The following is an 18,293-nucleotide window of genomic DNA, read 5'->3' on the forward strand; positions in this document are numbered from 1 at the left end:
CTTAAGAAAACACAACAAAAACGTCGTAAATTTCCAAATTTCTGCCCGGACGTACTCCCTTAATAAACAACCGTCGAGGGAAAGTAATAAAAACGGCGAACCGAGTGCGATCGGTCGAAGATAAAAAAACACCGACCGCGCGAAGTTACATCAGGGATGGTGATCGCGGGCCAAAGAAAGAGGGAAGGGAGGGCGGGAATGAGGCGGCGTGAGAACGGGTGAAAGAGGGAGAAAGAGTAAGAGGCGTAGGAGCGTCGCACACGGCGCATGTCCGCGTTTCGTTAAAACGACGAAGCCGAGAGTGCCGTGTCGAGACGATTTTAGACCGGAGCAGGGCCTCCTGCCGTCAGATTTCGTGGCGCAGGGTGTGCTGTGCCACGGGTCAGGAGACGAAGTAGACGCAGCTGGTGGAGGAGGAAGCTTCGTGGCGGTCGAGGCACACCGGAGGACCGCGCCGCAACCGGAAGAACGTGCCGCAGGTTGTTTTCCTGATCGAACGAACACACCGAGGACGTGCCACGCGGTCTCCACGCCGAGTGATGTCTATGCGAAGTGAAGTCAATCTTCGTACCATCTGACGAGATGACCTTAACAGGTAAGAACCCTGCATCCAGTCGCTCTTTCCCGTGCGAAAGGCACGTTCGACGATTTAAAAACGCTTTGGGAACTCTCCTAATAGCAACGATAAGGGCAAAATATCAAGTATTCGTATGGAGAACGACAGATAAAACTCGCAGTAATTTACTCGTGACGTTTGTTCGATGAGGGCAGTGAAATTTCGATGGTAATGGAAACTTCTTAGTTATCTTCTTAGTTCGTTTAATGGTATATGTTTTTCTGTGATTATATTTTGAATTTTTGGTCGATGAGATAGAGTTAAATAGTTGTGTATTTTTTTGTTCGTTATTCGACGCTTTTATCTGGACAGTTTTGATTTTGCCTATCTGTGCTTGATCGCAAACACGCGCTGTTGCGTAAAAGAGTGTCGACGACGCCGCGATGATCGAGATTGCTATGGTACACCCGCTCGAAGAAAATCTGGCCGCACTGTATAATTGGAAAGACTATGAAACTAGTATACTACAGTTTAAAAAAAAAGTGACGTTGGTCGATGCTTGTGGTGGATGAGATTATATGCCTCGCTAGTTGATTCGAGCATTTTATTTTGTCCATGGATTTGAAATCTTTTCTGTCTCGTCGGAGTATTTGAGCAATGTAAAGCAATTAGTGTTTTCATTTGACAAGAATGATTGAAGAGAAATATATGTATCGAAAACGAGAAACATATGTACTTGTACTAGGAAAGATGCACAAGCTCTATATTCGATTTTTAAATTGGAAAGAATGTAAAACAAATTTAACTTTATTCTACTTCATGAATTTCTTGCTGGTTGCTACACAGTTCCTATTTGTTGAATCTTTTATTTACCACTCCTCAATTTTAAACGTGCGAGCAAATAAGTTCTTCTATGTATCGAATTGACAAGTCGGAAATTCTGGATCTTTCAAAAATACCAAAGATCAGATTGCAAATGTAGTTTATAACTATCGAATAATATATAAACATATATAATACATACCTAAATAGCTACTTTATAAATTAGTATAATAATAGTAATAATCTTACTTTATACAAGTGTATATATTTTGAAAAAGTAATACATATGTTTTATGTTCGAACACGCTATAAATGCATCAAATTTCCAGTCTAATAATTACAAAATAATTAGTGGTTAACTTTAATCTGCAGTAGTATAGTCAGGTTTTTGTCAACCAAGTGTATATCGATCTGTGATTTCGATTTCTTTTACGGTAATTTAAAAATGAAATATTATATACATACATATAAATTGAATAAAGTTGTGTTTTGAGAAGAGTACAATTTAAAAATATAAATGTTAAGTTATATATTAAATAAAAGTAAAATTTACACTTCTTGTATAAACAGATATATTTACTCGTCATTTTGGTAGATTAAAGTACGAACTTTTTAAATCCTCAACCTGAGCTCTATTACGATGTATCTATACACATAACCTAAACCTTAATCTGATGGCCATTGCAATACATCTGTACGAACTTTAGTAGCCATCAAATTTTGCTTATAGTTATTTTTCTATAATCACTGTAATTACAAAGAACACTTGTAATCGAGCTTCGTATATACATATCCATATGTTGTAATGGTCATCAAAGTAAGATTTAGTTTCTATATTTATAGATTCATTATAATGGAGACCAGATCGAGAACCTAGAAGATTGGTACTTTAGCATATAATAACAAAGTAACGATTAAATATTTTTACTTAAATTAAAGTTTCAAAAACACAGAATTAATACTTTTACTTAAACTGAAATTTCAAAGACACAGAATTAATTCTATACCTAATATTTTAATTAAAATCTCATATTAATAGAAGCAAATATTATAACAAATATGATACTATTGTTATTCGGTTGTTGAATTATTAAAAATATTAGCGAGATGATACGTGAGACAGAACGCCATATTAAAATTTACCAAAGTCGTCGGAATCGTGGTTGCAGCTCTGGACGCTATGTTTATTTTTTAACATATTTATTTACCAAAATGCCGGCGACGAGGGTACGCGTGCGCGCGGGATTCCAATCGCGTCGATTGGCACGATATTCGCAAGGGAAACCGAAGCTTTCCGCCGAAGATACGATCAGCACAGTTTAGAGAATGTCTCGTTTTATTTTCTTAAGCGGTTTCCCTCCACCCGTATTTTCCTCGCACAGGTATCTATATTTATGCTACGGCGTTTGCATGCACGTATGTACCTACTACCGCTTCTGTGGCCATTTCTGAGACCACGTGAGCTACCGAATACCAGGTACAAGTTCGCGAATAATAAATTCTCGCCTACGAGTGCCGAAACCCAGTCACGGTAGTGCTCAACGAAGAGATGGGTACAATTTTATTCGAATAATAAATGACGAACGAAAACAATGTATAAGATTTTATCCGCAACGTTTCTTCAGTGGAACGATTAAATTTTTATTTTTCCATTGTAGCATATTATATTCCACGATATGTATCTCTTACTCGTTATTCGAAATTTGGATGTAGATTAGAATTTTATTTGATTAATAACAGAACGATTGAATAGATCTTTTTGCGGAAATAGAGCATCGTTATTAGGACTAGAGAATTATTTTATTGCGATCACTGGGCAATTTGTTTGAATAAATTGGTAATTTCTAAGAGAGATTGGTAAAATAAATAATTGTATTAGAATGAGGACTATGATAAAATATATTAAACGAAATATACATTGTAAATATTGTATCTTGATGACTATTAGGCAATGATGAACGTTGTAAAATTGAAAAACAATATCATTTATCAAATTTCTCATTGTAATTATTTTCTTATTATCACTGGAATACAACACTGTATGTTTCTATCGTTTAACATCTGTATTATACTCATTCTCATACTATTATCTGTAGTAGTTTCATCAATAATTATTGTTTACGATATAATTACTAGTAAGTGTAGTCGAAACGTCACTTAATAAAAGAATATTCTATTCTACTATCAAAATTATTCAAATACTTACTTACCAATAAATAAGATGAATTACACATAAATAACTAACGCATTAATGTTCATAATTTTTAAATCAGACACCTACTAACAACCTAATTTTCTAGAAATTCCACGGCCAGTTTTAATTCCATCTTCTACAAATAGTCCTAACCATTCTCTTTTCGTCAATTCCATACTTTTCCATTTTAAAAGAAACTTTATCTAATTAACATTGTTTTACCATTCCTTGCAACATACATTTTCGCTATTACAGTAATAAATAAATTCCAAAGACCGAAGAGAGCCATCAATCGTACCGATCGAAACATATTTAAAATAATACGCTTGGACAGATGTCATCGTTCAAGCATTTTCCGCTGAGCAACCATCGAAATTAATTGTCTGTCAAGGTTTGGGAACACGAAATGAATAGAGATACTAATCATTCAGAGAGGAATTTCGCTCATCTCTGGTTCATAACACGTATTTACATGTCGCGTTAGTAATGACCCATTTCATTATGCAATATTCATACTTGCAGATCACACAACGAAAGCCAAGGGACCGCCGCAATGGCTGGAACCGGACCAGGTCCTTTCGGTTCAGGGACGCCCCGGCGAAGATGTCGTGGTTGAACCGAAACTACGGTGGTCCGATGTCTTCGACGAGCTACGATTCGAACTGTGAGTTTAATTTGCTTTATTCGACTGGCCTCTGCTATGAAATAAATCAATACTCTAAACTCCACTTACAAAATAGTGCAAAAACGTCGAGTAAGCACTTTTAGCAGAAACACTGTAATGAGAATTCTGTAAAGACTTTTGGATATTTATTTTTTCAAACATATAGTATTTTCTGCTTACTTGAGACAGTATAAACAGAGATGTAAGACATAATTAAATAAAAGGGATTGTATATATATGATCTGTATACTCTTGGTTGGCAAGCAGAGTTCGCAGTCCACCAGATAGAAGTATTTTATTTCTATTTAATCTCTTGTATTTCAAAGCGTAACTACCTTGTGTATTTTCTATGCTTAAAGATACATGCTTTTATTTTAAAAATAGTTATACGTAATTTATTGATTTCAATTTTAGTCAAAATTATTATACTAGAACAGAGTATTTTACTTTCTTCGTGATTTATTATTCTTCTAATTTTGTTTCAAAGTTGCTCTGTAAAAATGAGTTATCGCCTAATTTTCCACGTGTAACCAGTACGTAAAAATGCAGAGTAGAAGAAAACTAAAAACATTAGGAACATGTTAACTAGAAGCTCGAATATTGATAAGAAATACACATGTATACTTACGTGTGTGGATCCTTACATTATGATTGTAAGAGTTTGTGAGAAATGGTTAGAGTTAATTCCAATAGTTAAATTCAAGCATAAAAGGTAGATATAATAATAGTAACAATAATTACCTATTTATATAGATGATATACAAATATTCTATATAATTATGTTTACTCTAAAGACGACTAGTAATATGTGAGTATATACGTCACAATATAAATAGCTTATTTGAGAATGTTAATTAGTCCTTATTTAAACTACGTCAGTCAGAAATGTTTTAAAGAACGTTTTTCAGCCATCCATCACCACACCGTCACGTCAAAAGCAAACATGTGTAGACTTGAACGCAAAACAATAATGTCTTCAGAAATAAGGAAAAGGGTACACTTATTTATAAACAGACATACTTAGGCATGCCAGATCAAAATATTCCTTTGAACAATTTTAATAACGATACAAATTGTGTGTCTAAAAAAAATAGACATAAAAGTTGGTTGGTTGGTTGGTTGAAGTCTTCTACACCTAAAATCTCCTTGAACTAAAGGGCTGCAGAGTTTTAAGACTTCCTTATTGACAACAAAAACCTAAATCTATTCTCTAAAATAAAACAAAGGCCAATTGTACCGAATGAAAAATCGCAAGCATAAAATCATTATAATTAATCCATTGTTTTTCATTCCCAGTGATAGCTATCTCGAATTCTGGACATTTTGTTAGCACTCTTCTACTTTAACCCCTTGGAGCTCTTCTGGATCCACCCATGATCTCATTCATCGATTTTATTAAAATCTATCCCAACGCAAATGCGACACTAATTATGCAATAAAAGTAATTATAGTACGAAGGCAAAATTGCAGGAATCGATCGAGTAAAAGGAAATCGAAAGGAAGTCGACGTTATCGGTATCTCCGCAGATCAAGTTCACTCCCCACCGTTCATTCTTCTTCTACTACAATTCATCGCGCGTTGTTGTTCACGTATTATCGTTCATTCTCGACTATTGGCCCTAATTTCGGCGAAAACCTTGAAACGTGCCAAGGATCAAACGCAGTTTATTTCGAGCTGTCGCGCACTTAATTTTCGCAGAGGACCAATTTACACTCCCGACTCGTGTAATCTCGTTGCGGGTTTTTGCATAGGATGAATAGCTTACACAATTCAACACAATTCTGGGGACCTCAATGGGACTTATTGTTTCACGTGGAGTTCCTTATGCTGAATCCAAATCAAATTGTAAAATTACGTTAGCATGTCAGGATTTGGAGGGAAATGGTACTAAACGTATCACAAAGACTGATTCTTGAAATGGTACATTATGAAACTAGTAAATACTAACTGAAAACGAGTAGAGATTTTAATTCAGTCGTGAGACAAGTACACAAAATATGTATCATTTCCTAAGTTGTAAGCTGTGGTTGACATCGGCATAGACTAGAGAAAATACGATTCTATTCTCTATCTTCGGTTCCATAAGCCTTCATAAATTTTTATTTCGGAAACCAACGTTTACTGAAAAGGATCACATTGGGAAAAATGGTTAAAACTCAGATGCAGAATACGCCTGAATTTATTCAGCTATTAATTTATCACGCATATATCCGCTATATCGAATCTATCAAAAATTAAATTTTAGTTGTATAGTGCTCTTCTATATTGGTACACAATGCACAAATGATTCAATGCTAGGGCCATATGTAGAGATGAAAATAAATGTACAGTACACAGTTTATTATTTGATATTTAATATTCATATTTCTTTTGTTTTCATTTAATTATCATATTGAAGAAGTTTGAGAGCACAGATGAGAACATTCTTATAAAATTAAAAGGGGAAAGAAAATGTTTACTATGTCGTTACACAATATTTATCTTTCCTGCGAGTTAAGAAAAATATGAGTAATGTAAGCATTTATTTTTTTTTTCAAAAATTTGCTCTTGCCACATGTGTACCATCCAGGGCACAATCGATAATCTGTCAGGTTGCCTAGGAAGGTGAAAGATTCGGTGCATAGCCATTTGAATGCTTATTTTGGGAGCGCAAGACATGACCTCATCTAGCCTCGCTGCTTAAATAAGACAAGGGTGACGGATCGATGGGAGTAATTGTTGTCGTTTTAAGATCATTCGTCTTATGATTCATTCAGCTCGTGTTTTCCTAGCCTGTCTTTAGAGTGCATCAGTAGGACCACATTATTTTCCAAATAGTGTGATTTCATTACAACATTTTTATATCATAATAGTGGTCCTCAAATATGGTTCTCTTTAAATGTTTTGACTTTATAATAACTCATTTTCTAATAGTTAAAAATTGCCTTGAGTGTCGTATAAATGCTTATTAGTTGTGCTCAATTTTTTCACCTCAAACGGAAACATTAAAAATTTGATAAGTAGTATTCACAACATGTTATGGAGAATATCTCATTGCTAGATTTTAGATAACATATATAAGAATATTCAATTTAAATTTAAGTTCAATGGGTCTAGCAGTTTTTGACATTATATGGTGGCAAGTTGAAAAGATACATTTTCAATCCATATCCTTTGCCACGCCATTATCTAATAATTTTCATTGCAAATTTTATAAGACACACTTCAATAAATATATATTCATGTATTAAAAATTGAACCTTGTACGGTATATAATTATCATTTTAAAAATTCTCCAAAATTGTCTTGCTTTTTGGAAGGTGAAAGTAGTCATGCTTCGCAGTTAAATGACAATAAAATAAAGTCTCATTTGGAAATTAATTCCGGCGAAATGTATACAGGCCTTGCCTTCTTCCTTCACATAAGGGTTATATACTTCTTAAAGACTAAGAAACATTGTCTTCAGTCATACATACATGCGTTAAAAATGGCGCCTCACTCGAATGACTTAAGTGCCATTTTAAGAAATTCTTTCAATTCCACAGTGATCTAAGCTTCGAAACTATAGATACCAAAATATCGTTGAGTACGATTATTCTAGAAATTCGTAATTTCTTAACCCGTAATTCCCAGAGAAATTTGATTTAATTTATTTTTTGCAAGATGAATGCGTAATTACACGTTTCTACAATAACCTACTTCGACAACATTTTTGTACGTAAATTCTTTTTTTTAATAACCTATTAAATCCCCTAAGGGGTCATTACCAACATGCTCATTACTGACCATATTAGCAATCAAATTATAATGAAATCAAACAGTACACATTACAATATTGCACAGAACTTAACCTTAAATACAATTACTAAATAAGTACAGTATTACCTGATAGTAAGTAAATATCTTTTAAACTTCGATTACTATAAGACCAATAGAACATCTTAAAAATGACACAATGTTATTTTTTAACACACATTTTCATGTTTTATTTTTCTTCCAATTTTGTTTAGTAGTTTCTCTGTATTTTTCACGTGTACCAGTATGTAGAAGTGCAGAGTAAAAGAAAAATTCAAAGATTAGGAATATATTAACTAGAAGTTCACATATGATCAAACAGAGTAACAGATACAGGTGTATATATTCAATGGATCAATTTTTTATAAGTGAAGTAGTGATGAAGATTTAAAAATAAGATATTCAACAATTTTGTATTAAATGAAAAACCCTGTATATGATTGAAAACAAATTATCATACTCTTTAAGATTCATATAACCATGACATGAAATAAGAATTCAGGATTTGCATTCAATTCCTTAGGAATAATTCCCAAAGAAGACTTGCTTTTGAAGAAGTTTATATAAAGACTTCCCTGAAGTTCCCTCTCGCTGCTACGTCAAATAGTTGGCATTCTCGTGCGTTACTTAATCAGCCGATTACGTTCAACCGTTACCGAAAGCATTCTATTATGTTTAAACCGACAAAGTAACAGCTTCAATTCCGAAGTCTAGTGCTTCACTGTTCGTTGTCTCTCGTGGACGATCCGTTTCGAGCGCATCCCCTCCACCCCCAACCATTCAGACGCTCCGTGACCACGACGCCAACGTCGACGACGACGGAAGCGTTCCTCTCGCGAGTTACGAAAATTCCGACGCTCTTTGACGTTCCTTCGCGGGATTACGCTCTCCCCTCTCCACCCCAGCGTCCCTCGTGCTCCCCTATGCAGGCTAAATTCGAACGAGCTCGAGATTTTCGCGAAAAGACGAAAGAGGCGCTGACTCCTTGGGACATTCCGGCTCTAGGATGCTCTACGCTCGTTGCTTATAGTTTTCTTCGAACTATAGCGAAAGCTGGCGGATGTGGAGGTGGAAAATTGGGCGCGGACGACCTGGCGCTGGCATCCCGCTATCAGTCTACCGAGGGAGCGTCGCGACGATCGACGAGCGGCCAAAAATCACCTCGGACCTCTCCTTCTTTCGAATACGTCATCGAGCCGCGCTATCGGGGGCAGAGAGGTCCGAACGATCGAGATCAACACCTCCCGATCGCGACGATCGCTCGACGATCGGACGCAACTCCCTCCAATTCAGACCCCATCGAGTACCCTCATCTTTCGATCCTCCTGTCAAATAATTTTCACCCTTGAATGACCGCGAGTGGACTCAATCGTCATCGATAGGAAGTTCGCGATGAATCGAGCTGTAGAGATCGATACTGATCTCATCGTGGAGTTCCTCGGCTGTGACGTGTGGATGAAGTGTCCACTGGGAACGCGTGGACATTCATTCGATTCGGTGCTTCTATGATTGCGGGTACAGAAAGTGAAGTCATCCAACAGACTTGTCGCACACCTCTGGGACACCATCCTCTCCAAATCAAACCCCATCGAGTACCCTCATCTTTCGATCCTCCTGTCAACTAAGTTTCACCCCTAAATGACCGCGAGTGGACTCAATCATCATCGATAGGAAGTTCGCGATGAAACTCTCAACAGAGATCGATACTGATCTCATCCTCGACAATGACATGTGGATGAAGTGTCCACCAAGGACTCGTGGCTATCCCATCGATTGGTTGCTTCTATGACTTCGGGCATCGATAGTGAAAGCATCGAACAGTCTCGTCAGGGTCGCAGTCCTCGAAAGGACGCCATTAGGCATTATTTCAGCGACCGCTGTCACCGTGTCTGCCACCGATATCGCCACGACGACGAAGAACACGACGGGGATGCCAATCGATCATCCGAATAAATATCGACGCGGCAACGTGATCGTCGGACTCGGAATCAATGCATCGATTAGGATTCCATCCGCCTTTACGTCCCTCGTTAAACGTCACTTGACTCGCGAACGCGGGGAACGCCCGCGAAATGTTTGGTTCGATGAACTCACGAGTGATAGGTGGTGACTGGTTCACGAGTGATAAATCTTGACTTGAAGGTAGTGGGATCCACGATCGATCGTCGGCTGTCATGGGGAGCGACTGCTGCAAGTGCGCCAATGGCAACAAACCCGCCATCACGGGTTCCTTCTCGGATGGATCGGCATACCGGTAGGGTTGCGAATTATTCGAACGGATGGTTCTGTCGTGGGGGGATTGTTGTGTTTTGTTGGTTTGAATTTGTTTGAGGATGGGAGTAATCATCTTGACTTTAACTACTAATAATGGCTTAGCACGTTGAGCGCCACGTCACCTATTATATGGGTGACAGGACTTTTAACTAAGGAACTAAAAGACCTGGTTCCGATAGTGAGATGATAAATAAAATAAATCTAGCGACAATTCGTAAACTTGATGACGTTGGAAAATTAAGTATTACCACAAACTGTTAAATTGTTACGCAGTTTCTAATCGTCTTAAACTAAAGCTTTAGCCTCATAGAATTTTTCACGAGTATTACTCTGGCGGTCAACGTATTGGAGGTTCCTTCTTGTTGATTATGGCTCTCAGAGGTTGTAGCTATGTTTGATTGTACAAACTACTGGCATTCCTCGTGGGGATGCCAGAGAATGATGAAGAGAAGTGTATAGTCATGTTATACGACTTCACACCCTTAGAAATATAAACTCACTCACTTGTTTATTATGTATCAAGAGTGCACCATGATTGGGTTTTATCCAATGGGAGCCCTCTCTATGTGATAGTTTTATTTCATGAACAATACAGAAGACACATAATACACTAAAACATACAAAAATATTTATTTCTAACAATATAATATTTTTCAGCCAAGGCCACTAAAAATAAAAGTATGGGACTAAACTATTTAAAAGTTCGTTTATTACACATGATTAATAAGCATATAATAAATAAAGAAAAGGGTTACAGTAGGTTGAAAGAAGATACAGTTGGAGACTGTGTACGTATTGCAAAAAGACATATAGTATAAGATAAAGGAAAAGATTATATTTATTATAGAAGATAGACTGAAAATTAATGTCGGTTTTACAATTTTAAATACTTGTTTATCACTCATCAGCTCATTGATTTTTATCGGTTTTGGCATTGAAAAATTTGTACACTAGATCGCAAAAGGCTGTTGATAATGGGAGCGATTACATAATTGATTAAAAATAGAAATTTATTAAAAATTTTTTTGAATCTAAAAGAAACAACATTTCTTTCCAGTGTTCTTAATAGGAAAGATTCTTAATATCTCGTTGCTAGGTCGACAGTTGGCTTTCATCTTAATACCGACTTGCTATGCGCACAGTTGGCTCTATTTACAGGATAGGAACTAACAGAATAAGACAAAGTAATTCTTGCGTTATACTAGTTATGACCTCAAAGTTGTTTAAAGCAGCGAATTAGCGCAGTCAAGCTACAGTTAAGAAGATTGATTGTATTGTCAAACTAGCTCAAACAATTTGTTTGGCTAGCAGCTACATGATTATTTATTAAGAAGGAACCTGTCAAATTCTTAAAATTTCTCAAATCTGAGTTCACGCATATAGTTCAAAGTTCATTCGAAGTATTTTTTTTCATAAAGTTTATTTACGGAATATGAAACTTTACAGTCTGACCTTTAATTTTGCTTTTCTTTTGTCAGGGTACGATTGTTCTTTCGCAAAGTTACCGCGATTTCTGCATTATAACGGGAATCTGTTTGGAATATGTGTGGAATATGGGGAACGTCCGAAATAAGTGTAGAATGCGCGTAGGATGGTGCGTGGGATAAGTATGAAATAAGTGTGGAATATGTAAGGAATATTTGTGGAATTTGTGTTGTTATTGAAAAGTGTCATCAAAGTTCACTGTGTTGATTTTGGAATTTCATATGCTATTTTGGTATAAAATATGACTTATGCCGCCTGCATTATATATTACAATGATAATATTATTGTTACCCAAATTTCATAAATACATCTTGTGAAGAATATGTAAAATGAAAAAGGCTGAAATAACTATGGTATAGTTATATGAGATTTGTATCGAAATGGTATGAATTTTTAGGAACAGAACAATACATTTCTGTGGCGCTTGAGAAGTCCCTTCTTCTTATGAAGATTCCAAAATAATTCTACACATTTTCACCTATTCCACAATATCTACACATTCAACATTTATTTTACACTTATTCTACATATATTTCAAAAATTTTATATGCATTCTCCTATACTTCACACTTCTTGTACACGTTTTCCATACACTTGACCCTCATCAATCTTTATTTTTTAATACATACATTTTACACACATTCCTCAAACAGTGCACGCAATTTATAACCCTAAGCATGCAATCTCCTCGTGGTACACCTTAGGCGTTTATAATGCACGCACAAAGCACTCTTTACGTCGTTATTACTTTGCAAACAAAAATTGTAGCCACATTAAAAATAAACAGAATCCAAACTCAAACTGTAGAGTTTAATATTCCATTGATATTTCAGGTAAGAATTAAATTGTTAAGATCCGTTTATGGTCAGTTTATGTTGGGCTTCCCGTCAAATAGTCAATATACATATTTAGACTTCGAAAAAATTTCTAACACTCAACCACGTTCCGAAGTAAGCACACCAATAAAACAGCGATTCCTCGATATTTCGAGGTCGAAAATCATAAGTCTTCGAACGCCTAGAGACTTCTAAATAAAAATCGGTTGCATGGTTCCAACGTATTTCGGGCAAACAAATGATCTAGAGCGGCTGAAACACTTGGCATTGCTCTACTGCCCTATTTTCGTCAACCTTTTTACCACGACAAACGACCAGAGGGAAAGAAACTGTCCGTTCGATGCCCGGCAGGATCGCGAGGATGCGCGTATGAACGGATTTCTCGAAGGCCGTCGATCGTTCGGATCTTTGAAATATCTCGCAACGATCTAGAAATACCGTGGCCAAAGATCAGTGGTGCAACCGCGTGCGATTGACGCAAGTTCATTAGGAACGCACGGCCACGACACGATTCTTACTTTTTCCCTTTTACTACCCTTTGTTTCTGGCTTTCTACTTTTCCTAACTGTTTCTTCTCTTTGTGAAACGCCTCGATGGATAAACAACCCAGGGACGGTCATGTCAATCTTAAAATAACGATCGCGTCGAGGACAACAGTCCTGTGAATCATGCCAAAAATATTGTTAAGTCCTCCAGATTGAAAGAATCATTAACTGTTTCGGTACAAATCAAAATTGCTAAGCAAACGTCAAGTCTAACGTCACCTTGACATACATAGTCGTAGAGGGGAAGTACCGAAAGGGCTCAGTGCCAAATAATAGATTTCTCATTATGAAAGGAAAACCATGTCAACCACCGTATGTCAGAAAAATCAAACGTCTATAAGAGATAGCTTTATTATCATTACTCATGGATCTAAGACTTAGATATGAATATGTACTACATTTTATCAAATGTACGACGCAGTGACAGATAACTGGTCTGATCAATTGTGGTATAATCCCCTAGGTCATACTATGGAGGCGAAGGCTAGAGACAGGAGATTGTTTCATACCTAGTCAGACCAGCTAGCCACCTTCACTGCGCAGTAGGCCTACGTATACTCAACAAACATATATGAATTTATTAATAATAGAAACAATATAAAAAGGTTTAAAAACGTGTCTTTTCGCCTAGAAGGTTTTGCAAGACATGATTTATGATTCCAATACCTTCCTGACAATTCAAAAAGTAAGAAGAAACACAATTTCTTCGTCAATTAATTTTCCTCTTATTCTATAAAATATTTACCACCTACTGTATGTATTGTAGGAACAGAATTATTGTCTCCTCACAGTATACGTGGATTATATTAAGTGTAGATTAATTCTATACCTTTGGACTATAACTCTAGTTTAAGTAGAAATATTTACTTTTCATTTTGTTACGTCGAAATACAAATTTTCATTTTTTCAAATGAATCTGTACTGGTAGATAAGTTTCAATCTGATGATCATTAGAATACACCATATACGTTCGTACGCTGTGTCGATAAAGTGGCAGTTCATTATCATTTTGTATTATTAGATATAACTCCTCAATAAAGCATTTAAGAACATATGTTCATATAACATTTTTTTCTTACTTTTGCGTGTATAACATGCTAGCAAAGTTTGACCGGAAAAAACTGGGACAACCTGTATATCTTCGATGTACAGCAGCTATCAAATTTTGCTTATCGTTATTTTTCTAACATATTACAAATATGCTTGATAATTATAATAATTTTAGAAGTATAATAATAAACAAAATTTCGTATAGTTGCATTGCAATGGCCATCAGGTTGAGATTTAAGTTATGTGCATATATACATTGCAATAGAGATCAAGTTGAGGACTTAGAAGATTTGTACTTCAGCATGGCAAAATGATGAGGAAGTCTATGTGTTTAATCTAGAGTTATAAATGATTGACTATAAAGGGACAGGATCCATTTCTACACCTAATCAATAAGATATTCTTTCTAAAAAAAATGAAGAGACCAAAAATGTTTCAAGAGAAGATTCTGCAAATGTGAAATCTAAACGGGAAGGGGCCCGATCGCGGCTATGGAACGCCGAATTTATTTCTTGCCCAGACAAAATAGACATTGCGTCACCGCGTACCGATCTGTTCGCTATGCCGCCACGTTGCGCTATACGTCGGCGTCGACGAGCGGACGCTCATACGCGCGACGATCGGCGGTGATCATCAAGGGTGCATTACGCGGGCAGACGCGCGAGTTGCGCAAACACGGTTTCGCGGACGGCTGAATGAGTCCGCAATAATAGACGTGGGTTCTTTCTAACTGTCTGCAGCAGCGAAGAAATAGCAAATAGACGGTGCGACGATGACCATCGGTCCGATTGGACCTCGGCCATCGCCCCGAGAGGAACCAGAAACTGACATTTGGGGATTGCAAAACCGCCCCCGTTCCGATAGAAAGTAGTTCCTCTCTGCTTTCTCGCTGAACGATCAAACACGTGTGCTTCTAGATCTAAGATCCATGTATCTTTTTGTTAAGGGTATGCGTTGGAGTAGGTCTGCTTCGTTTCGTTGTTTCTGTTCCTACATTTTAAATAATCACTAGATACTGTTTTGTTGATGTCTTGTTGTTTTTCTGATAGTTTATATAATAGAACTTAATATTTATATTTTTTTATCTTGGTGATACAGTAATTATAATCAATCGTATTCTGAAGGAGTGATAATTTAAAAATTTTAGTTAAAACTTTTCAGTCAATTGAAATAAGTGATTTAATCTATTGTTATGTTTTATGTTTGGCATAACGAGAACTTTAAAGATTAACGAGTAACTTGAATATATAATAAGGTGTGTACAATACAAATGTCAACAAAGGTAATTAAATGTGTTCTTAGTTTCGGAACGTCAGCATTCAATGGCGTCTTGTTCGAATATGACAGCTTCACAGGCGATCAATCCGATCGCCTTCTTCTCGCTGTCTTCTTGTTCCGGTCACGAGCACCAGCAGGCCTTGGATCCATCCAAAGAGTGCTCGCAACACTATTATTATTATTCTTTTTTTTTTTGTTATTGCAGAATTCGATTTCTATTTACACAAAAATATGTCAGTATGTATTGCACTATATGTATTATTCTTTCTATGTAAATTCGATATATCGCTCCTCGACACTCAGAGCGTTAAATTTCAATAGTTGTGAAAAGATTGAACGTTATCTCATGTTGTATGGTTACAGAACACGCGGAGATGTACCGTTGCAATCCGATCGATATCGCGTTCAGATGAGAGGCAACGTCGTCCAGGTGACGTTGACTCAATCACAAAAAGACGACACAGGTCATTATGCTTTGGTGGCGACGAGGGTCGGCCAAGGGTTTGACAAGGGATCCTCGAAGAGGATTCACCTCAAAGTCGACGAACCCATCTCCGAGGAGGGCGATCCACCAGTTTTCCTGCGAAGGCTCACCGATCTTGCGGTCAAGGTCGGCACCAGGACCAGGTTCCTCGTGGAAATACGAAGTTCGACGACACCGACGGTAACATAACTCGTAACGCTATAAACACTATAGAAAAATCACAAATAAACAAATGTCGAATGTGAATAGATATTTACAGTGCTATGATAGATATCAAAGGTGGCTGTACCTGAGAAAAAAAGTGGGAACCACTTCGTTATAAATTGCGACATTTAACAATACCTAATAATAATCATGGCTAATATATTCGTGAACTAAGTAGCCGGTATTTTTCGTTAAAACATAAAGAACATTTAAACAAACTTTCATCCAAATCGAATCGAAATTTCGGTAGTTATAGAAAAATTACAACTACACATACAGGGTTCGAATTTTAAATTAATAGTTGTGGAAAAAAAGGTCATTTTTTCATAAAATTGCATTGAAATTGCTAGTCATATTAATCCATTCACTGCCAACTACGAGATGCCTCATAGTTCAAATTGATTGCAATTACTCAAGGGATAAGTTTATAACCTTTTAATTCACGAATTATTGCAAAAAAAGATTGTAAATTTTGTTTTTAAAACAACAAATTTAATATCACTTTTTATTATCAAAATAATAACCTAGATTACTAGGCAAAGAATTAATGGTTCCAACAATTGCAATGCCAAAAAAAAAGTTGAAGAACCTCGTAAGTTCCAAAGCTGATTAGTCGAGGAAGACAACGCGGAATCCGTGCCAATTTGTGTGATTACCCGGAAGGGTGTAGCGAAATCAGTCGGTGAATTATAGCCATGAATTTCTGGTGGTTCTTCTGTCTCGGTAGCAGACGAAGCAGGAAACGTATCGCACTAAAAGGGACCCCGCAGAGGTCCATGACCCGAGCTTGAGACGAATAAGAGAAAACGAAGATCGTTACGCGGTCTTATGCGTCGTATTACGACTATTATTACGCGCGCACGTACACTATCCCTGAAACTATGCCCACCGATCTGCTAAATCTGCGTTCGCTCGTAAACCTCCAAATGATCGTTTTCCATAGTAATGGTTTCCAGCCAACGTTGCGTAACGTTCTAAAGAATAACGAAGATTCTCTAGATGCGTAAAAAGTAAAAGCACGACTTTAGAGCCTTAAGCGAGAAATCTTGTTGGACTTCATATTTTGATCGAAATAAATTTTAATTGAGGACTAAAATATTGCTAGACTGAAAAGAACTATACATTCAAACAGTCACAGTGTCTTCAAGAAGGTATTACAAACTGGTGCTTTCAAACAAAATTTTATTTTATACATATATTCTTTATATGTAGAACTTGAAAAATACATCTGCCAAAAAATTCAACACAGTATCTGAAAATTGACGCTCTAAACTATGTAGAATACCCCCTTAACGAAATGCTTCGAAAATTAATTGCATTCACATAAGTTACGTTTTTCATTTTTTTTTTTTTTTTTTTTTTAGTTAGATCATGGCAAGTGGAGGGTGTCACATGAATCTATCTGACCGTTGAGTTTTCTTTAACGCGTGGTGTGTTTGACAAACCGCTGACGTCAGCGAGCACCGTAGTCATTTAAATCATTCAACGGAGCCGTTGTTTTTTAATTCCAGATTACTTGGCAGAGAAATGCCGAAGAGGTTCACGCTGGTTCGAGATTCTCTTTCGTCCACGAAGGGAATTTCTACTGCGTCGACGTGGCTCCTGTCACGATCGAGGACGAAGGATACTGGACCTGCATGGCGGAAAATCGAAGCGGCAGATCTTCTTGCGCCTCCCGTCTGACGGTGATCGGTAAGAAGTACCCTTTATCATTTACCACATTTGAATGTCCAAGCGAATTTAATTCGCCATTACAAGAATTTTATTTAGTCTTTGTGAAAAGAAATTATTTCTTGATTACTCATATGAATGTACTTTCGTTATTTAATTGTTCTCAAAGATGATGCAAAGAAATCAGACTATTATTGATAGTATTGATCGTTTCGTTTATTTGATTTCCAATAAAACAAGTAAACATCACCATTAATTCTGTTTTGATCAAGTTCCATATCGCGCATGTTACAGAATTAAGGATTTAAGGGATTGCTCCCTGTATTTGGAGCTTGACCTGAGTAAACTGGAAGCAAATCTTAACGGCCGACTTCTGTTCCTCGTTTCTACACTACTACCAACAATTAGCGGGACACTTTTTCAAACCGTCGTAACTATGGGAGTTTTCAACCGAT

General features: G+C 36.7%; 1 protein-coding gene across 3 annotated transcripts in view; it reads left to right on the forward strand.

Annotated features, from left to right (window-relative positions):
• Window positions 1-345: 345 nt before the first annotated feature.
• The window catches only part of LOC128884950 (titin-like), a 99,462-nt gene continuing 81,514 nt past the window's right edge, over window positions 346-18,293 (forward strand). The window contains exons 1-4 of one of the 3 annotated variants that reach the window (XM_054138667.1): window positions 346-595; window positions 4,095-4,236; window positions 15,843-16,143; window positions 17,679-17,859. In XM_054138667.1, the coding sequence (XP_053994642.1) occupies window positions 583-595; window positions 4,095-4,236; window positions 15,843-16,143; window positions 17,679-17,859 (637 nt within the window). In that variant the 5' untranslated portion in view covers window positions 346-582. Of the gene's footprint in view, window positions 596-4,094; window positions 4,237-9,202; window positions 10,266-15,842; window positions 16,144-17,678; window positions 17,860-18,293 lie in introns of those variants that run through there. The other 2 variants (XM_054138670.1, XM_054138669.1) reach the window with 2 other exon arrangements.

This window comes from Hylaeus volcanicus, chromosome 2 (genome assembly GCF_026283585.1).
Source record: "Hylaeus volcanicus isolate JK05 chromosome 2, UHH_iyHylVolc1.0_haploid, whole genome shotgun sequence".
Lineage (NCBI taxonomy): Eukaryota > Metazoa > Arthropoda > Insecta > Hymenoptera > Colletidae > Hylaeus > Hylaeus volcanicus.